The 22,108-nt window shown below is 41.8% G+C and overlaps 1 protein-coding gene across 2 annotated transcripts in view; it reads left to right on the top strand.

Annotated features, from left to right (window-relative positions):
- The window catches only part of KLHDC10 (kelch domain containing 10), an 83,002-nt gene extending 61,302 nt beyond the window's left edge, over positions 1-21,700 (top strand). For both annotated transcript variants that reach the window (XM_089676915.1, XM_089676914.1), the window contains 8 exons: positions 2,496-2,717; positions 3,388-3,542; positions 8,162-8,310; positions 8,487-8,571; positions 9,737-9,803; positions 17,283-17,330; positions 18,481-18,620; positions 18,752-21,700. In XM_089676915.1, coding sequence (XP_089533041.1) covers positions 2,496-2,717; positions 3,388-3,542; positions 8,162-8,310; positions 8,487-8,571; positions 9,737-9,803; positions 17,283-17,330; positions 18,481-18,620; positions 18,752-18,961 — 1,076 coding nt within the window. In that variant the 3' untranslated portion in view covers positions 18,962-21,700. The remainder of the gene's footprint in view (positions 1-2,495; positions 2,718-3,387; positions 3,543-8,161; positions 8,311-8,486; positions 8,572-9,736; positions 9,804-17,282; positions 17,331-18,480; positions 18,621-18,751) is intronic.
- The last annotated feature ends 408 nt before the right edge of the window (positions 21,701-22,108 follow it).

Below are 22,108 nucleotides of genomic sequence, written 5' to 3'. Positions count from 1 at the left end.
TAGATTATTAAAGTGGTGACATCCCAGCAACCACCCCTTAGACCGGATGATTGGTCAGATGGTCTCTGTCAACACCCTCCTTGATGTGAAGAAAAGTGGAATGCAAACGCTTTTTGACAGCTCTCGTGTACCATCAAGCAACTGAAGATCTGTCAAGTTATGAGAGCCAAATTTAACACCTTGCTCATTGAAAGTAAAGAATACTTACAATTCCCGTTTCAGCAGATTTCAGTCAATTTTTTATTTCTCTATTGCATTGTTTTCTCTTTGTAACAAAAGACATGAGACTGTGGCGGAGGGTCACCTTCCAGCAGGACAACAACCCTAAACATACAGCCAGAGCTACAATGGAATGGTTTAGATCAAAGCATATTCATGTGTTAGAATTGCCCAGTCAAAATCCAGACCTAAATTGAGAATCTGTGGCACTTGAAAATTGCTGTTCACAGATGCTCTTCATCCAATCTGACAGAGCTTGAGCTATTTTGCAAAGAAGAATGAGCAAAAATTTCACTTCTAGATGTGCAAAGCTGGTAGAGACATCCCCAAAAAGACTTGACGCTGTAATTGCAGTGAAAGGTGGTTCTACAAAGTATTGACTCGGGGGCTGAATACAAATGTATGTCACACTTTTCAGATATTTATTTCTAAACAGTTTGGACACCATTTATCATTTTCTTTCCACTTCACAATTATGTGCCACTTTGTGTTGGTCTATCATATAAAATACATTTACATTTTTGGTTGTAATATGACAAAATGTGGAAAATATCAAGAGATATGAATAATTTTTCAAGGCATTGTAGACTGTTAGGAGGCTCAACAGGTGTTTGTAGGACTTTGTGTGGGTGGGGGAAGGGAGGGGGGGGGCGGCATTGTTGTACTTCATAACAGACTGAAATAGTCCTGGAATATCTAAATGGTTGATTTGACTACTAGAGATTGCATTTTTAATGTAGAACACATATGTTGTATCCTCCTGGTGGCATGTGCCCTGCATGTCTGAGTGCCCTGGGTCTAAGACTGTAACCATGCGCCTTTCTTTATCTTGCCAGCAATGGGCACCCTGTCAGTCTTGTAATTCTCTGGCATGAACCTGTGGTGGCTTTCTGCACCATCCTGCTTCTTCCTCCCAGGACCACATACGGCCACATTAAATCCCTCAATGTGATTTAAGTTGATCATAGGGATGCTGAATTGTAGAGGCCAGAAATACAGTAGTGGAACGTGTATGTTAGTGGATACAGTGGTGGAACAGATGTGAAGGGGGGTTGCAAAGGTGAGAGATGAGGGGTGTGGATGAGATGAGAGGAAATGTTTGGTTGCCATTGGCAACACCCCACACTAGGCTATCTGGTACAAAGCTTGACCCACAGTTAACCCACTCCTGACAGTACTGAAATTGATGCCCAGCTGGAGTCTAAGGATGTTGGTATGTGGAGTACATGCCTACACTCTTCCTCTTGTTTAAACCCTTCAGTAGAAATGTGAAACCTTTGCATTTTCTGAAGGTGCAGGGTTTGCGACCAATCTGAAGTCTGAAGGTGCTGGGTCTCTGGCAAGTCTGGAGGTGCCAGGTTTGGGGCCAATGTGTGGTGTGAAGGTGCATGCATTTGGGGTAGATCTGAGGTAGAAATGTCAACATCTTTTGTATGTGCACTAGGTAGTCTAATAATAATGGAGTTTAGCTCGCCATTAATATTACAATTATGAGTGCATGCATTGAAAGTCAACTATATCACTACAGCGCGCTATTGTTCACTGATATGCTGTTAGTCTAATGCTTGTAAAAATGGTGCTAAATGTGGAAAAGGTTGCTGAACCCAGGATGAATATATGCATAAATGCCATTCATTCCCTTTTTTAAAAGTGTTTGTTTCTTATCTAGTCATAGGCATGAGCTTGCCTATGTATTAGCCTTTATTAGTCTTGGGCAGTGATGTACATGGTAAATAATGCATGGAGGAAGCAGAGATATGTAAAGAAAATTATTAAACATAATAATGCAAGAGCAACTGTTATAAAATTCTTCTGTGTCCTAAGCATCTTTTCTACCATCCCATTGAAAAACAAATAAGAAAAAGTTGGGTCTGTTTGAGGCATTGCAGGTTCTTCATGAGAAGATGGTGTATAGTTGTACATCTTGCTCTCCAATGAGGAATACAACAGTCATAGCTCAAGTTGTAAAAGGGGTTTTTTTTTCTTGCTCTTTCCCAGTTTTACTGCGCTGACTTGTCTACTTTGAGATACAAGCTTGTTTCTGCCATACAGATCTAGTAGACACCAGTCTGCTTTTGGTTTAAGTCGACCTCTGTTTATAAATATATTTGCCATTAGGGGAAAACCATTTGAATTCCAGCTATATTGTTTTTAAGAATTTGTATCAGCCTCCATAATGAAGACTATTTTGACAATCGTTTATTGAATAAAATAATATTCTACTATAAATATTCTATCCCTCTGATGATACTTTCTTTTTGCTTTATGTCTTCTAGGTCGGAGGTCCCCCCCTGCAAGAAGTGGGCATCGATGTGTGGCAGATAATACTAATTTATATGTGTTTGGTGGGTATAATCCAGACTATGATGAATCGGGTGGTCCAGAAAATGAAGACTACCCTCTCTTTCGAGAACTTTGGCGATACCATTTTGCAACAGGAACATGGCATCAAATGGGTACAGATGGATATATGCCGAGAGAGCTTGCATCTATGTCATGTGAGTATTGGGAGAAATGGTCAGTACATGTTGCCCGCAATACAGCATAAACTGTTCTGTTAGAAGAAGATGATTACATGCCTCTAACAGTCATGCGCATGTACTAGAGCAATGTATGATTATCCCTCCTCAGCATTTTGTTACTGTCAAAGATGGGGCAGGCACAGATTGCTTCCCATTGAGTCTCTGAAGGGTAAAAAGCCCATATTGTAGCAGCACTCTCAGCGTCACAAACACAGTGTTAATAGGTTATAAGGTCTGCCACTGGAAACTTTTATACCAATAGAAAACTATACCAGAATGTCAGTTTAGTTTTTCCTTCTCACATTCTTAGCCCATCATTATAGGTGCTACATTTTTATAGATATATGAACTTATTCAACTAGGCAGTGCAGAGGAGTATGACATGAAATGCAGCAATTCATAGCCACCAGCAAAAATGTCCGTGCCCTGTAGGCAGATCTTCAAATGTTTTTTTTTTTTTCTTTTTTTATTTGAGGTTATTGCTCTTTCTGCTGGCTAACTGATTTAATCATGCTTCTACCATGGACAAATCTGTTATATTAATACAGTATGTCTGGCTATAGAAAGAATGGAGTTATTTGTAATGCCAGATAATTTATAAAAATGTGTCCAGATAAACATTACTGCTTTTGTTTTAAATTTCCAGTGGTTTTACATGGCTACAACCTCCTGGTGTTCGGAGGCACAGGCATCCCATTCGGCGAGAGCAATGGCAATGATGTTCATGTCTGTAATGTGAAGTATAAGAGATGGGAAAAGCTTAACTGCGAAGGAAAGAAACCCAACCGTATTTATGGGCAGGTTTGTGTTGCATGTTGTGTGTGGTGGTTTTTTTTTTTTTCTTTTAAAAGGAATCAGGCAGGAAACCAAACATCTATGACCCAGCTCATATGGAAGCAGCAACTCCTCAAATTATGCACCACACACTAGTGTTGGGCAAATAAAGCTAATCCTATTCTCTAAGGGCTCGTTCATATCACTTCCGGTGCGGAAATTGCCTTTTTCTCTGTACATTCACTGCATGTGAATACGTTGCTGTTTGCAAATACGCTTAGGTACCATTAATTAAGGGCACCCCCATATATCTAGCAAACACGCATGCGTTTATGGTCACCGAAATGCAAGGTACTGCAGTACCATGTGGTTTGGTGCAATGCAGTTTAAAAAATTGCACCTGATGTACTTTTTTCAGCACGCTGGGCAGCCCGTGTGTTATGGTGTGAACTGGGTCCAAGTGAAGCCCTGGAGCAACTTTGTAGTATGCGAGTCGGGGAGTAGCCACTTCCATTTGATGTTAAACACACAGGTGTGCTTTGCTTTTAGAACTGTCAAAAAAAGCAGTCACAAACTAAATTTTTTTTTTTTTTTTTTATTATAGTATTTTAATATTTTCTAATGTTAATGCTTTCCAAAAACTGATGTAAAGAAACCATCATAGTCGTATGATAGTTTTTTGTTTTTTTAGTACTGCACCATCCTCCTGAACTCTGTATATATAAACATTCATTTCAAACAAGTACAGAAAAATAACTGATCTGTCAGAAACCCAGTGAGTTTCTAACACTGGTATTAAGTTGACAACACTGGCTTCCATGCAGCAGACGAAACATTGTCAGATTACTACAGAAAGTCAGGAGCTGGCTTGATTTCTGGAAGATCAGCAAGTATATACCGTATTTTTCGCTCCATAAGACGCACTTTTTTCCCCCAAAAAAAGGGGGGGAAATGTCAGTGCGTCTTATGGAGCGAATATGGAGCGGCCGGTCCGGTATTTCCACTGCCGCCGTGTCAGAATACCGGGCCGGCTGCTCAGCTCTACAGCGGGACCTTATAGAGATGACTGCTGACCTTTGGGGAGGGGGGGGGAGCGGGTACCTGAATTTGACAGATACCCGCTCCCACTTCCGTGGAGTTGTTCTTTCATCTTACCCGTTCCTCTATCCAGCGGCGCGGTCTTCCCGGCTTCTGTAGTGTGGGCATGACAGCCGGGTGCCAAGTGCGCATGCGCAGGAAGCGGTGCTTTTTGTGAATGGTAAGGCGGCACCTGGGACACATGACAGATCCCAGAAGCTGCCGGACCAATCACCAAGCGCAAGTGCTTCTCGCTCATGCGCACTGGGCACCCGGCTGTCATGCCGAGCGCCATTACAGAAGCCGGGAAGACAGCGCGCGGCTGGATAGAGGAACAGGTAAGATGAAAGAACAACTCCGCGGAAGTGGGAGCGAGTACCTGTCAAATTCAGGTACCCGCTCCCCCCCCTCCCCAAAGGTCAGGAGTCATCCCTGTGCTGTCCGCAGTCTCTGGTCATCCCTGTGCTGTCCGCAGTCTCTGGTCATCCCTGTACTGTGTCCGCAGTCTCTGGTCATCCCTGTACTGTGTCCGCAGTCTCTGGTCATCTCCTGTACTGTGTCCGCAGTCTCTGGTCATCCCTGTACTGTGTCCGCAGTCTCTGGTCATCTCCTGTACTGTGTCCGCAGTCTCTGGTCATCCCCTATACTGTCCGCAGTCTCTGGTCATCCCCTGTACTGTGTCTGCAGTCTCTGGTCATCCCCTGTACTGTGTCTGCAGTCTCTGGTCATCTCCTGTACTGTGTCTGCAGTCTCTGGTCATCTCCTGTACTGTGTCTGCAGTCTCTGGTCATCTCCTGTACTGTGTCTGCAGTCTCTGGTCATCTGCTGTACTGTGTCCGCAGTCTCTGGTCATCTCCTGTACTGTGTCTGCAGTCTCTGGTCATCTCCTGTACTGTGTCTGCAGTCTCTGGTCATCTGCTGTACTGTGTCCGCAGTCTCTGGTCATCCCCTGTACTGTGTCCGCAGTCTCTGGTCATCTCCTCTACTGTGTCCGCAGTCTCTGGTCATCTCCTGTACTGTGTCTGCAGTCTCTGGTCATCTCCTGTACTGTGTCCGCAGTCTCTGGTCATCTCCTGTACTGTGTCTGCAGTCTCTGGTCATCTCCTGTACTGTGTCTGCAGTCTCTGATCATCTCCTGTACTGTGTCTGCAGTCTCTGATCATCTCCTGTACTGTGTCCGCAGTCTCTGATCATCTCCTGTACTGTGTCCGCAGTCTCCGGTCATCTCCTGTACTATGTCTGTAGTCTCCGGTCATCTCCTGTACTATGTCTGCAGTCTCCGGTCATCTCCTGTACTATGTCTGCAGTCTCCGGTCATCTCCTGTACTATGTCTGCAGTCTCCGGTCATCTCCTGTACTATGTCTGCAGTCTCTGGTCATCTCCTGTACTATGTCCGCAGTCTCTGGTCATCTCCTGTACTATGTCTGCAGTCCATTAGTTCAGAATTTTTTTTTTCCTGTTTTCTGCCTCTAAAACCTAGGTGCGTCTTATGGTCAGGTGCGTCTTATGGAGCGAAAAATACGGTATTTATTTTTTTTAAGAGGCAACACCTAGGGAAATGTGCACATATTGCAGCAAAAAAGTGCATGCATGAGCAAATTTAAAATGAACTATATTGTTCTTGAGGAGTTGTGAAGATGACATTCTCAAGTTGAAGATCATCAAGCTTTTCTCTGCTATAATAATTCTGTACAATATCAGTAAGCCTTATTTGTGAATGTATCTCTCTAAGGCCTCTTTCACACTGATGCTCTGATCAGGTCCGCCTGTCTGTTTTTCAGATGGACCTAATCAGACCATCCAAAGCTCTGTATGGAGCGACTGGTGTCAGTAGATATGTGTCTGCTGACACCCGCCGGCATCTGATCCAATAATGTACACTATGAACAGACGGATGGGGATTAATTTCCCATCCGTTCATCAGATTGCAGTGAATTGTAGCTAGACATAGTGATTGCTGCAACTTTTTATAAAAGAAAAAAAAAGCTTTAAGGCACTAGCTTTGCAACACTGAGTATTCTCGCTGAAAGCCGGAGTGATAGATTAAAAATTTCTAGGGCTGCAACTAACGATTATTTTCATAATCTATTAGTTGGTAGATTTTATTATTTCGATTAATCGGATAAAAACCTCAAAAAATGTTTGGTATATTATTTAGGTAATACAGTATGTAAATGTATTCTTGAATATCTATATGCAGTGATAAATATAAATAACCAGCTATATTGTTAGGGAACAAAATGTGTAATCCACTCTGAGAATAACAGACAGAAGAGATGTATATACTATTAGAAGTTTGAATCTGGTACATACCATCAGTCTCAGAGATCAAAATTGGTATTTAAAAAAACAAAATTCAAACCTAAAACACAGCTTGCAGATTTTCAGACAGGATTGTGATATAATGTTATGCATAACAGACTCCCTTGGCATAGGTAGGTATCTTGATACAGGCAACCTGCGCCTGGTGTCACTTTTATGTTCGAAAATGTTTGTTTTAAGAATGGTCAATTTTCTAATAGTTGGTCAAATCAAAATTTGTTTTCGTCCACAGTGATGGGAAACTTCAAAGGAGCAGAATAGAGAACTTTAATTGTACCTCTGGTGTGTCAGCTTCTCTGTGTTCAGTTGCTGATCTTCCCTGCACTGTGTATATTGGCATGTATGAATGGTGTACTGAGCCGTATGTGTGCTGCACTGTATTTTCTGATCTGTAAACCAATAATCATTCTCTATGCATGTTAACTAATTGGCTGACCAACTAATAGATTATAAAAATAGTTTATTTTCATAATCTATTATAATCGAGTTGATCGATTAGTTGTTTCAGCCCCAAAAATGTCAGAAATCCCATAGAAATTCAATATGTTTTCTTTACAACAAACTACTAACAAAACAGGGAGAAAATCACCCGTGTGTCATCAGTCTAAATATAAAAGGTTACTACAAGCTTGGTACTATACATAACGGCTGCAGACAATAATGTTGGAAGATTTTGATATTTTAAGGTTTAGGTATATGTTTTATGTGGTATTTATGCATTTCTTTTCTATAACTGCCAAACACATTTCTGTCAAAAAGCAGCTGAAGAGCTACATGTCTTAATAGATATACATGATCGGTATCCAGTGTATCTGTTGTATTCCAGTCTGGTCAATGAGATTCTGCTTAGCAGCACCACTCCTCTTCCATCATTGTGTCATAAAGTGTCTGTACTGGTATTGCCCAAATGTACCCCCCAAATTTCCACTCCCGAGCATTTCTCCACATTTGTTTTCTTTTAAAATATTTTAAAGAGCTAAAACATTAGAAAATGTGAATGCATCGAGATAATTTACTGGATGTGTTTTGGATTTTTTTTTTTTGCCCTGACATAGTTTTAAACACAGCTGTAGAGATCAGATACTCTCCCTGTTGCATAGAGAATGTGAGTTGTCGGTCTGAAGTTTGGTTGTTTTTCTTGTTTCTCCAAAAATATGATGGAGATGTAATTATATGCCTGTATTTCTTTGATTGCCTTTTGAGAAGTGTTTTTGATTTAGCAGTGTTTTATATTTCTCTATTTCAGGCAATGGCAATTATTAATGGTTTTCTATATGTATTTGGAGGGACAACTGGCTATATCTACAGTACAGATCTACACAGGCTAGATCTCTCCACCAGAGAATGGGTTCAGCTGAAACCAAACAATCCACCGTGCGACCTGCCAGAAGAAAGGTATTCAGCTGCATATTCTGCGTAAATTGACGGCGCTATATAAGTACCTGTAATAAATAAATATTCTTTGGTGTTGTAAATAAAAATCAAATATTTTTCAGAATGGCAGTGGAGATATAGCTGTTTTATGTGCAAGGTGAGGGGCAGCTGACCATGTCTTTCATTATTTTCATTAGGTATAGACATGAAATTGCACATGATGGTCAAAGGATCTATGTTCTGGGTGGAGGCACATCTTGGACTGCATATTCATTAGACAAGGTAATTTCTACTGTTTACATGTAACTTCAGTCTCTGAATAATGTGTTCACTTCATGCTTTAAGCCGACCATAGATGGAGGAATATTCTTTTCTGCAAACAAGGGTTGAAGGAAAGGAAACTGCTTGATTCTCCTATCAACAGAGTTAGTGTTGATGGGGGAATCCTTCCCGCAGTGCCATTGTGTTCTCAATGTGAGGGGGGGAAGGGCAGGGGGAGCCATCCCCACTTGGAGAACACAGTGATTACTGCTAGCGGCCACAGTAATCACATGAAAAATCTGACAGGCTGGTTGTACTGAAGTGGATTGATCGATCAATCAACTTGCATATATTCAGCCTGCCCATACATGGTTTGAATCCTGGGTGTCCATGCTGAACCAGCCGAGATTCGAACTGTATATGGCTGGCTTTAGCCTCAGATGACATAGCTGCACGTTTTTGCAATCAATATTATTATTATTGCAGTCCATTGAAAACATAGACTGAGGCAAGTGACCCATCCTGTTCACAAATTCCAGCCCCCATGTAGAGGGGTGGCTCCACTGCTGCATAGGATGTGTTATACAGGGTGTGTCAATAAGTTCCACTTCAATGGAACAGACCAACTCAAAATGCCTTTAAATCTTAAAGTGACTTTTATGAGAGACTTGGGAAGCTGCCATTGTATTCCACCTTATGAAAATTGTGGACATTATGGCAGACTTGCCTTTTGGTGTGCCCTCCTCCAGAGCTGACAACTCCTTGATATTTGTTACCATGTCTACTGCTGCTGTTGCCATTTTCTCTGCTGCTTCTTTCAGCCGGGCTCTTCCCTCTTTGGCTATTATTCATCTTCTGCTGCTAAAACATCTATGCATATGTTCTGTTACATCATCCTGGCTCTATATTTGGCATCTATCAAATGCTGGAAGTGTAAACTGCACACACAGGCGCAGTGTACTCAAAAATTAAGTAAATATATCTGCTAAGAGACATAAGCTTCTGCAAACAAAAAAAAACTATTGCCTGTCATTTTTTTTTCATGGTTTTAGCTTCACGTCTAGTATGTTTTTATTTAATCTTGTTCTAGTACCCATCTTACTGACTTAGCCTTTGCTTTTTCTTTCCTCCTTTTTTTTTTTTTTCTATTTTTTCTTTCGGTTCATGCCTGCTCCATTCAAAAAAGATCCACGCTTATAACTTTGAAACAAATACCTGGGAGGAAATTCCTACCAAACCACATGAAAATCTAGGTAGGTTTATTTATTTTGTGTCACTGTTCTACAGATGCATGCTGTAATGTAAGAAAACCTTAGAAGAAACATACATGCTTGGTGTTCTGAACCAGACTCTACCTTATTAGGGTAGACTGTTCCGTAGCATTTGCATCTCTTTGACTGTCTATAATGGTCAGTATTTTTTGTGTGTGGTTACTAAACTCTCTGTAGTTTTCACATTAATACAACAGTTTGCCAGCACATTTTTCCAGCTAGTCAGCACAGAAACTTATTGGTTCCAACAACTTGGCCCCAAAACAGAGGATTTTGTTGCCACACAGCCTATCAAGGCACCTCTAAGGCCCCATTCACACCTGAGAATTTTGAAGCTTAATGCTCCAAAACACTCATGGAAAAAAAAAAAATCAATGCATCCCTATGGTGACTGTTCATATTTCCAATCCAAAATGCCTGAAGCTCAAAAATGTTTTGGAGGCAAGTGTGGTCCCTAACTCAAAACTAGCAGATTTCCAAGTGTGGGACATGTATAGCAATGCATAATTGAAAGCAGGTTTTTGGTAGGTGGCCTTTTCCCTTCTTAAAGGTACAGCGCCACACCAGAAGCTCAACATATTACTCAAGAACGCTGAGGACCATCTATAGATGTATGCACTACGCCTACCAAACAGCAGTGGCAGCTGCTCTGATCAGTGTAAAACTAGCAAGTAAGGGAAAGGTGCACATTGGAAAAACCAATATATAGCGCAAAACAAAAACTTCCTCGCACTCTTTCCAGCTAGTGGCACAAAAAAAACAAAACTTTTTCAAAACACGTGGTTAAAAAAAAAAAGCTTTTTGGTGCAGGCATTTGCAAATATTAGTTTCTAAATATGACACCTATACAGTATAGCAATGCATACATTTATAGCAGGCTCACCTGGAGAAGGCCAATTCCTCCTAAATTAACCACTTTTGTCCAGGGCAATAACTCAATTTTTCTTACACGTTTTCAAAATCTGCATGTTTTTGCTAGAAAATGTATTTTAACCCCAAAGAATTACAGTGCCTTGAAACAGTATTAATACCTCCTTGAAATTTTTCACATTTTATCATCTTACAACCATAAATGTAAATGTATTTTATTGGGATTTTATTTGCTAGACCAACACAAAGTGACACATAATTGTGAAGTGGAACAAAAAATGATAAATTTGTTTTTAATTTTTTTTACAAATATCGGAAAAGTGTGGCGTGCATTTGTATTCTGCCCCCTTTACACTGATACCCCTAACTAAAATCTAGTGGAACCAATTTCCTTCAGAATTCGCCTAATTAGTAAATAGAGTTCACCTGTGTGTAATGTAATCTAAGTATAAATACAGCTGTTCTGTGAAGCCCTCGGAGGTTTGTTAGAGAACATCATTGAACAAACGGCATTATGAAGGCCAAGGAACACACCAGACAGGTCAGGGATAAAGTTGTGGAGAAGTTTGAAGCATGGGTAGGTTATAAAACAAAAAAATATATATATATCCCAAACTTTGAACATCTCATGAAGCACTGTTGAATTCATCATCCAAAAACTTTGGCCTAAAAGCAAAAGGCTATGTGTGGTGAAAAACTAACACTGCACATCACCCTGAACACACCATCCCCATTGTAAAACATGATGGTGGCAGCACCATGTTGTGGGGATGCTTTTTTTTTGTTTGGTTTTTTTTTTGTTTTCTCCAGGAGGGACAGGGAAGCTGGCCAGAGTTGATGAGATGATGGATGGAGCCAAATACAGGGTTATCTTAGAAGAAGACCTGCTAGAGTCTGCATAAGATGTGAGATGGGGTAGAGGTTCACCTTCCATCAGGACAACGGCCCTAAACGTACAGCCAGAGCTACCATGGAATGGATTAGATCAAAGCATATTCATGTGTTAAAATGGCCCGTCAAAGTCCAGACCTAAATCCAATTGAGAATCTGTGGCAAGACTTGAAAATTGCTGTTCACAGACACTCTCAGTCCAGTCTGACAGAGCTTGAATTATTTTCCAAAGAACGGGCAAAGATTTAACTCTCTAGATGTGCAAAGCTGGTATAGACATACTCAAAAGGACTTGCAGCTGTAATTGCAGCGAAAGGTGGTTCTACAAAGTATTGACTCGGGGGGGGGGGGGGGGGGGGGGCTGAATACAAATGCACAACACACTTTTGACATTTTTTTGTAAATAATTTTGAAAACCTATTTATCATTTTCCTTCCACTTCCACTGTGGTCTATCACATAAAATCCCAATAAAATACATTTGTTTTTGGTTGTAACATGACAAAATGTGGAAAATTTCAAGAGGTATGAATACTTTTCAAGGCACTTTATATAACTTCTGAAAGCTGAGGCCCTGTAGTATAAAACGGTAACGGTTTTTTATGTTGCACAATATTTGCACAACTACACTAAAATGAATTGTAGTACACACAGACACCAATATAATACCCAGTTTTTGATAAAATATAGATGGGGTTGTGTTAAGTAAATGGATACCGAAGATGTCAAGCCTTTGTGTGCCCCTAAAATGGTAAAAAACTATAGTACCCAAAATTGCCCTCAGAAGACGCTTTAAAGGGTTATGAATTGAGAGTAAACTGTGAACATTGGCCATAGATTCATTGCTTTCACTCTGATGTTTGCGGTGATACTTCATGTGTGGCACAATTACTGTTTACATACACATGCATGCCCTACGAGCTCACTTGCATGCGTGCACAGAGCAACAGGGTTGCTTTTAAATTGAGAAAAACATGGAGGCTGACATTGCTGATTATCCCTTTCAAAAATGCTTGTTGTCTGGCTGTCATACCGACGCGTTTTAGTACTTTTAAGTCAGTAAAATGGGGCAAGTATGCAGGTAAGAACTTCCGACTCTCCTAACCTGCATACTTGTTTTCAGGTGTGTGACTCAAAGTTGAAGCAAGGAGGTCAGCATAGCATTTCTCTTGCGTTCATTGAGGGACACAGTACATCTTCATTCTTGACTTAGGTTATTGTGTCACCTGCCATAGTAGGACGCTATCTGCGATAGGCAGCAGAGTGTTTTTCTGCCTAGTGTAGGAGTAAGGACCTAGCTTTTTCTGTGAATATCTTTAATCAACAGCCAGGCTGGGGAACAAGCTGTAAAATCTAGATCCAGTAGTCACCCCAGCCTGGCCATCAAGCTCATGCAGACCCCTTGCTACGTGTGGGGTTGGATGCGACAGCCCCATCCAGGCCCAGAGCAGCTGTCGAAGTAAATATCTCATGGGGACACATGTGACTGGGGCACCTGGTGTCTGTGTCGCTGTATTTCCCTGGTTGGTCTGTCTCGAGATTGTTACCCGCTACCCCTTCTACACTGGTAAGTAAGTGCCCCAAACCCCCCTTCCCCCTCCATTCTCAGGTGCAGTGGCAGGCTGTGGGTACTCCCTGGGGTTGTGGGCTCTGTGGGTTCTCCTTTTCCTTCAGGCCTGTGCTGCCTGTGTCCAGTCTTTACCCCTACCTTCTCCTTACCCCCAGCTGCAGTGTTCTGGCCTGAGCAAGCGGGGCTGCAGCCCTAGATTTGCTTTCCTGGTGCATGGGTTTGGTCGGGAGGTGCAGGGTTCCCCTATCTCTCTGGTGGCACCACCATGTGCTACGCAGGTGCCCAGGGGCCAGTTTTGTGTATCCATGGCAACTATTTTGGCAGGGCCAATGTTTCTTGTGGCGGCCAGTTTGCATGGGCTTAATTGGTTACAATGTCGGTGAGGACTGGCTTTGGTGGCTATTTTAAGTGGAACCTTCCTCTGTACAAATTTTTTGCCTGAGCTTGCTCGCGGGTGGCCATTTTGGCAATGACTTAGCTGGTGGCCATTTTGGTGGGGATTGTGCCGGTGGCCATGTTTGGTGATGGCCATGAAGCAGCCCTCTAGTTACATGGCCTGGTTGTGGGGGCAGTTTTCCTCCATTTGGCTTAGGACCAGCTGGGCACACTCCTCCACAAGGCCTTCCCTGAACAAGTAGTGACATGGCACACAGCACTGCATCCCAGGTGGCCTTGATTCTGCTGGTGGTGAGCCCTGCTGGGGCCCTCCTGGGGCCCTCCTTCCACTGCGGCAGCCTGGTTCTATCCACTCTATAAGCATTTTGTGTAGGACAGGGGTTGTCCCTGCACATGGAGTCTCAGGAGCATGTATCTCCTGCAGATCCCCTCATGGAGGCGCAAGGTCCTCTATTCCCTTAAATGCTCTGTCGGTGGTCCTTGAGTCACTTTTGTTCCAGGTGGAAGTGGCGGTCGAGCGCAAGATGTGTAAAAATATGCCCTCAGCCAACTCCTTCCTCCTCAAATAATTCTGAACCAGAGCTTGGCTTTGCTGCAGTGGACTCAGAGGATGTAGCCCCAAATCCCTCTGACATTAAGGGCGATTCCTCTGCCGCCATTGCTGTGCAAAAAAGGCACTGGTGGCCATACTCATTACCTCTGCATGGGAACCTTTTTAAAAAAAAAAAAAAAAAACTTGGCATTCAGGGGCTGCCGGGGAGGTGGCTGTCCCCTTTGGTATTCACAAGCTGGCATTTTCCACTAACGTTTTTCCTTTCCCAGCCTACTTTGATTAATTATAGTTACAAACATTGGGAACGTCCTTTTTTTTTAAATTCCAAAACTCTTTTCTGTAACCCCTTTAAGGAGGCCCTTCTGAAGGAGGCCCCACCCAGGGCAGAAGGCGGAATTGGCCACCCGCTCTGTTTATGGTCGCTGGGTCGCCCAGTTTTGGCCATTGCCCTTGTATCTCAGACACTCATCAGAGGAGCTAAGCTCTCGCGCCAAGGTCTGTGTAAGAAACAGGCCCCTCGGTCTACATAGAATGGGCGGCCCAACTCCTTCAGGGCCTCCAAGTATGTGTGAGTGATATCCGTGGATGCGGCTCCACTGCTTTCAAAGTTTTTTGTTTTCGGTTGTGGTTCTCAGAGGTCTCTGGCTTTATTGTTGGTCTGTGGACCAGACTTCCAAGAAGGCATTGTCCGAGTTAACCTTCCAGGGTGAGCGACTCCTTGTTGCCACCCTGGAAAACCATAATCATGAACCTTACAGGAGGGAAAAGTATCTTTTCTTCTGCAGTCAAGGAAAGGGAAGGAGCCGTGGCACAAGCAGGAGCCATCTTTCTCTGCAAAGAAGTGACTTTTTCATTATCCTAGCCCGTAAAGGACCCCATGGATGGCACAAAGTGCTCCTGGCCTTACAGGTCTGCTATGCCCATGGACAAGCCCTCCACAGCATGATGGTTTGCCCACATCCATCTCCATCGGGGGGGGGGGGGGGGAGAGTCGTCTTTGATGGTTTGTGGAACTGCGGATTTCTATGCTTTATGACAAATGGGTCCACAAACTGGTTTTGTCATGCTACAAAATAGTTTTCGCTATTTGCCTGGCAACTTCTTTTCTTCCAGTCTTCATCTCTCCGTCTCGCCTACAGGCTCTTTATGGTGTGGTGCAGCGTATGCTTCTCCTGGGCATGATTGCCGGTTCTGGACCTGGAAATGTTTCATGGGTTTTACTCCAACCTTTTTATGATTCTGAAGATAGATGCCCAACTGCTTTCAGACCTCATGACACTGAAATGCTTTGTGAACATGCAGAAGTTCAAAATGGTATCCATCCATTCTGTGGTGATTTCACTCCAACAGGGGCCTGGCCTCCTTAAATATCAAGGACGCATACATATACATTTCATCAGTGCTGAGCACTATAGAAACCAAAAACAACCAAAGTTCTGGCTGAGACAGCAAGGAATTGCCATGATAGGCCATCTGCACAACCTCCTCCTATGAGCAGAGTCTCATTCGGGACTGATGTACATTGTGGTGCTCTCTATGCGTACTCTGCAGGAGTTCGACTGGGTTTTGAACTTCAAGAGGTTCAACCTGTCCCCCAACCAGGTGTCTGGAATACCTAGGTCTGATTCTGAACTTGGCGCTGGCCAAGGTGTTTCTTCCTCCAAACTTTGAAAACTACAGACTGCGGTTAGTCTGCTGCTGTCCCGTTGGTGGTTTTCTCTGCAGTTCTGCATACAGGTTTTGAGTCTCATGGTATCCACCTTTTGAAACAGTCCCATAGTTTCATTTGAGAGTTCTGCATAGGGAAATCCTGTGCAAATGGGACAGATCTGTGTACCTTAACAGACCGATCTGCATGAGATGACTGGTCGGGGCCTCTCAAGGGCTTGCCTTGAGTACCATTAAGGGTCAGGTTTCTGCCTTTTCTTCGAGGTGATTGTAGCCGTATTAGTGCACTTGCGACAACAATGTCCTCTGACTATGCATTCCTCAATTCATACTTTTTCAGCATGTAGCTCCTTCAGTTCAATCTCTAGTGCCACTGTGGGACCTGAACTTCCTTCTGCCAGTTCTTCATAAGCCCCCCTTTGACAATATTAGGGATCTTCCCTTGGTAACACTATCCTAGAAGGTTGCCTTTTAAGTTATCACTTCCACATACCACGTGTCAGAGCTGAGGGCCTTGTCCTGTAAGTCTCCCTATTTGGTTTTACTTGGGGATATGGTCCGCATCCATCCTTCCTTCTGAAGGTGGTTTCCAATTCTTATTTGAATGAGGCCATTGTCCTTCCTTCCCTTTGTCCGTACCCTTCAGATCCTAAAGGAGGTTTGCGCTGCAGTCTTTGGATGTGGTTTGGGTTGCTCGTGTGTATCTGTCTGCTATAGTCTCCTTCTGGAGGTCAGTTCTCTTTTTGTGATTATGGATGGTCCATATAAAGTCTTGGCAGCGTCCTCTGTCGCTATTTCACCAAACATAAGGCAAACTGTTGTCCAGATCTGGCTCCTCTCTTCCCCTTTATGGCACACTCCACCAGGGCAGTTAGTGGCTTTTGGGCCTTCTACCATTAGGCGTCTGTGTCTCAAGTTTGAAAGGCGGATACATGGTAAAGGCGTGCACAGATTACTGCGTTTTAAAAAGTTGATGTCTGGACATCTTCGGATGCGTGTTTTGGCCTCAAGGTTTTGCAGGCGGCTGTTCAAAAGTTTCTTCTGGGGGGTTCTTGGTTGTGTTTTTGTGTATTTTCTCTGGTTGCCCACCCCTCTAAGAGGCACTGCTTTGGAACATCTCTGTGGTCGAGGATGCAGCTGTGTCCTTCAATGAACACAAGAGAAAACTGTAAAATCCCTTTCTCAAAGTAGATTGAAGGACACAGCACTCACCCCTCTAATGTGATAAGGGCGTTTGACCATCAGTTAAGACTGCCCATAGGTGGTGCTCTGTTCATATTTTCTGCCTAGAGTTCCTCTCCTGAAGGTAACACTACAACCATGCAGACAAGAATGAAGATGAGCTGCGTCCTTCAATGAACTCAGAAAAAGGAATTTTATGGTAACAAAAAGTCATTTTTCAGAAAGACATACGTAGCAGCAGCTGCTAATGACAGGTATCCTTTTTATTTCTTAATGCTAAGTCAACTTTAATGTTCCAAAGGAGTTCTAAATACTGTTTGCTGTTTCTTCAGGTTTTCCAGCTGCCAGAAGATGTCATAGTTGTGTCCAAATAAAAAATGGTGAGTTTTTGGTTTTACACACAGGTCTGTAATTACAGGGAGGCAATCAGACCAACCTGCAAGTAATCAGCTTTATAAAGAACCTGTTCTCAACAAAAACATTTTGCCTTATGATTATATTTACAATTGCCATGTTTTATGCATTCTATTTACCTGTAAAAATGCTCCTTTCTGTAGAAGCTCATAAGCCCTAAAACTGCTGCTGGGTGCTGCAATCTTGGATGTGATGCCAGTAGCCCCAGCAGACTCAGCGATGTCACTCAAGTGACATTCTCTGTCATATTTTCTCTTCACTGCTTCCTTGGAAGCTACATAAAACATTGTGGCGAGGAGCTGGGCCAACACAGTCACACTCAGAGGAGGAGGGGTCTGTAATGCACAAGGAAAGTAGGGGGGTTGTGCTAAGGAAATGGCCTCCTCCTGAGGAAGTCACATTTTTTTGCAAGCAGATTGCAATTGAATACAAAAACTTGAAGGGTAAGTGCATTCACACAATTGAAATTGTGTATAAACAATATCTGTGTACTATCTTGCCAGCATCAACTGTATATCACTCTCCGAAGCATAAATGCATGAAATTATGTGCAGTGTTAGTACATCCAACTGACAGAACCAAATGTGATTTTTATGCGAATTCTCTTAAAACTCAGTGAATAAACATAGATTTATGCAAACATAAAAAGTGCATAGAGTGAGGAAGGATTAGGACTTCTGGGAGGGTTTTGTCTGTGTCCCTATTGGGGGCATTTCCCTCCTATAATAGCGCTAGTGGGACTGGAAATGGGGGCTTATCACCTATATGAGACACAATTGGCAATACAAATCAGTGTGTGTATGCATGTCACTATATACAGGTCCAGTGAGATCATCACAATCTGAATATGTGTGTCCTCTTGGCTGCAGTGGATGACTGTACAACCATGAGAGAATGTGATCTTTATCTTGCTGCCATGCTTTAGTGCTGGATCTAGTTACACTGCAAACTCAAACAATGCAATTCGGGCTACCACAACCTGACCCTTTGGTCTCATGAAGAAATGCTTTTTTACCACATTGGTGGTAGTTAGAATTTTTTTGGGGGGTGGTGTTACACTGCCAGTTTACTCTGAAATCCAGCTAATGTTTGTTTAACTGTCTTCTCCCTTTTTAGAAGTGTTTATTTGTGGTGGTTACAATGGAGAAGTTATCTTGGGGGATCTGTGGAAGCTAAACTTGCTGACATTTCAGTGGACAAAGCTTCCTGCTATGATGCCTGAGCCAGCATACTTCCACTGTGCAGCAGTTACCCCGGTATGTCTCTCAATGTCAGTTTTTATTTTCTACTGATTGCCTAATGTGTCATATGACCGTATCCAGCAGAAGTACTTTTGTAGTAACCTGTACCATAGCTTTTGTATGTCACTTGTGTTTTTCTGTTCTAGGCTGGCTGTATGTATATCCATGGAGGTGTAGTTAATATCCAACAAAACAAGCGGACTGGATCCTTGTTTAAAATCTGGCTGGTAGTCCCCAGCCTCTTAGAACTGTGTTGGGAGAACTTGCTGAAATATTTTCCCCAGCTTGCTCACCTTCCCACCAGTCAGCTTCTACAGCTTGGACTGTCACAGGGACTTATTGAGAGGTTAAAATAAAGAAGGCACATGCTTCTCTGTTCTGCTTATGGAGTTCGGTGATGAATTTGGGTCTCTCCCCAGAAGTCCGCTGCTAACAAGATCTGGATGCCTGGACCTTACTCAATATCTGTGGCCTTCGATCCTTTTCACGTTTTAACTAGACCAGCGCATAAACCAGTCATTTTAAGTTGCTCGCCTTTACTGGCCGTCATGACTTTTTATTCAACGAGAACTTAGACTGCTGATACTTTAACTTGTACTTTTAAATATTTAACTTATTTTCCTTTGTTTTACATGGATGCTACTCTTACCATCCTGCTTTGGCCTTGATCCTTGTAAACGACATGCTCATATCAATCTCACTGTGGCTGCATAGCATAAGGACCGTGCGTCATGGCTGCTTCAGCAGACTGACAACATGCTTCATGCTGCAGGTGTGCAATTCATGCCAAATCATCACTATAGTGTTCATTCAGACAGTCAAACCCAAGCCTGGGATTCATTAGTCATGTTAGTAAAAAAAAAAAAATTTAAATACGATCTCTGTGTGCCAGATTGTGGTACTGGTTGTATTTTTGGCTACACCAGAAGACTGAATGTACAAGATGATACTTGGAGAATGGAAATTGTAATTTTTTGGTCATCTGGTTCTGCAGAAATGTCATGCTGCCTATTATCATTTCATAAATGGCACTACAGATTGTCAGGCCATCTACACCACTGGCTAAAGCTGCTTCGGGAAACAAGAAAGGTCTGTAACGGACTCAACAACTGCTTCTTACTTGGTTCTTCTAGAACATTCAGAAGATCAGAATGACTTCCCAATTCATCTGTTGGTGTATTAAAACTGTGTGAACATGGGTCATGGACATCTTTGTTCCATTTCTCCTTTTATGTTTTTGCCTTCAGGAAATCATGCTGTAATGCTAGTCAACCCTTCTGCCCAACTGCTGGACAAATGTAAACGTGAGTTAGGACAGGTATGTCTAGCATTCTACAGTATTGTAGCTTTGTGGACATGGTGCTTGTGATCCTATTGCAGGCAGATGGTTTTAGATCATTTGCTACTATCTCTGTTCCACAACTTTTGCAAATAGAGGTGAGGTTGGGTAATCCTACAAACAGTAACCTGTCCTCATCCACTACCAATTTTCAACCTGAATGCTATCATGGTTGTTTTTGTTTTTCTGCAATGTCACTGTCTGTCTGCTTTTCCCCCACATAACATGGAGACAAAATTTAGAACTGCTTTAAAAACTTAAAAAAAAAAAGGTGACTGACTGTACTCGTGACATGGCTTTTTATTACTACCACCAGCAAAATAGTATTTTTTAAAAAATTTGTTTGCTTGAATGTAAATGCTTCACAATCGATAAATGAACTACTGTTGTACTGTTTTCATAATTGTACATCTTGCAGTACTTCATTGTCTTAATGATTGTTTTTTACAATAGACACTGCAGTGTAATCCATTTAAAAATGCCATTGTCCTCACATATACAGAGATATTTAGAGCAACGTATGGGTTGTATTCAGGAGGGTGCCAGGGTTTGAACTAATTTATTACCATTGAAACTTACCTTGTTTATACAGAACGCAAATTCACAGCCGGACATGTCACAGTATGTGCTGTTAGTGGTTTAAGCAGTTTACTACCTACTTTTGTGGGGGGGTTGTCTTTTTTTTGTTTTTCCTTTACACATTGTTCCCTTTTGTTGCATTTGATGTAGTTTTGTTTTTGAAAAGTTTTCATATGTTAGTAGTGCCTTTTTAAATTTAGCTTTACAGAGGTGTGCAATCCATTACTGCAGCAACTCCTAACAAGGAATTCAAGCCTTAGCAATAAGAGACCAAATATAGATTTGCCTCTGCTTCCAGTTTCCTGTGATCACTTGGAGAACAGGAAATCAAATCTGGCTAAATTGTATGGTTTTCAATGCACTATATAGAAAGGCTCTTTTAAGAAAAATACCATTAAAACAATAAATTGTTCCATTGCATGGTTTAAAATAATTTGGCACCAAAATGATGAATGCTTCCGAGGAAGCCTAGCATTTTTTTCTTAGTGGTGTTGGCAATCCCTCAGTGCTGGCAACTGAGTTTGGGATCAATCATGCATGCTGTTTGTTGACATTTCAGTATTTGTACTGGTATCTTGCCTTTTCTTTTTTTTTTTTTGCCTTTTTTTTTTCCCCCACATGATCTGGCTCCTTTTTGTCATTGCTGCTTAACCTGGAGATGCTGACGTTGAGTACTGTAACTCACTGCCTTCTACTATGTTACGGTCAGGTTCTTTTTGTAACAAGTGAAACTTCCCTTAGGTGGACATTTTTTTCAAACTTTGTGTCTATATGTGTGTATATATAATTTTTTTTTTAACTTAATCAACTTGACTATGCTGCCTTAACCCACTGCATACCTGTGTCCAGTATCAAAGGAGCCACACCATAGCAAAGAGGAAGGAAAAAAAACCTCATACCCATGGCAAATGGTTGGTATGAATACCTTAGCAAGGAAAGGGTTTAAATCTACATCACCCTTTCAAAGAACTTAAATATCGTGTTAACTTCAGCATGATCTGTATGTGATGAGCTTTGTTAAGTGTGTTTTTAGCTTTTAAAACTCGTACTTCTTACTGTAAAAAATTAAAGTGCAATATTTCGCATTCTGTCCATGCATGATAAATGCATTTTATGATTTTTACATGTCATTTTTGCTTTTTTTGGGTCTGAATTGAATTAAAAAAAATTAAACCATTGTTTTTGTTCTTTTTTTTTTCCTTTCTTTAGTTTTTTTTTTTTTTTTTAATAGTTTAGTAAACCATCTTGAATTCTACGTAAAAATCAAACTTCCCATAAGTATTTGCTTAACCCCTTCATGCCTAAGGGTAAAACAAATGTAAATGCCTAAGCACAATTTTGCAACTTTGACATGTGTTAGTAAAACTGTACATATCATCACAACTACTTTGTACATACAGGTCAATTATATATTGTTTTTTTCAGGACAAATTGGGCTTTAATTTTGTGGTAAATGGTAATGGATATCTCCTGATTTTTTTTTTTTATTATCAAAGGAAAACTGGCCCAAAATAGTAAAAAAAAAAAATCTTTTTTTTTTTCATTTAGCTGTGTGTTTCTTGTTACTACCATAACCTACCACCAA

Source organism: Staurois parvus, unplaced genomic scaffold (genome assembly GCF_062004578.1).
Source record: "Staurois parvus isolate SC_StPar_1 unplaced genomic scaffold, SC_StPar_1.0 ptg000175l, whole genome shotgun sequence".
NCBI classification, from domain to species: Eukaryota; Metazoa; Chordata; class Amphibia; order Anura; family Ranidae; genus Staurois; species Staurois parvus.
The sequence above is the reverse complement of the archived record's forward strand: the minus strand, read 5'-3'. Positions and strand labels throughout refer to the sequence as shown.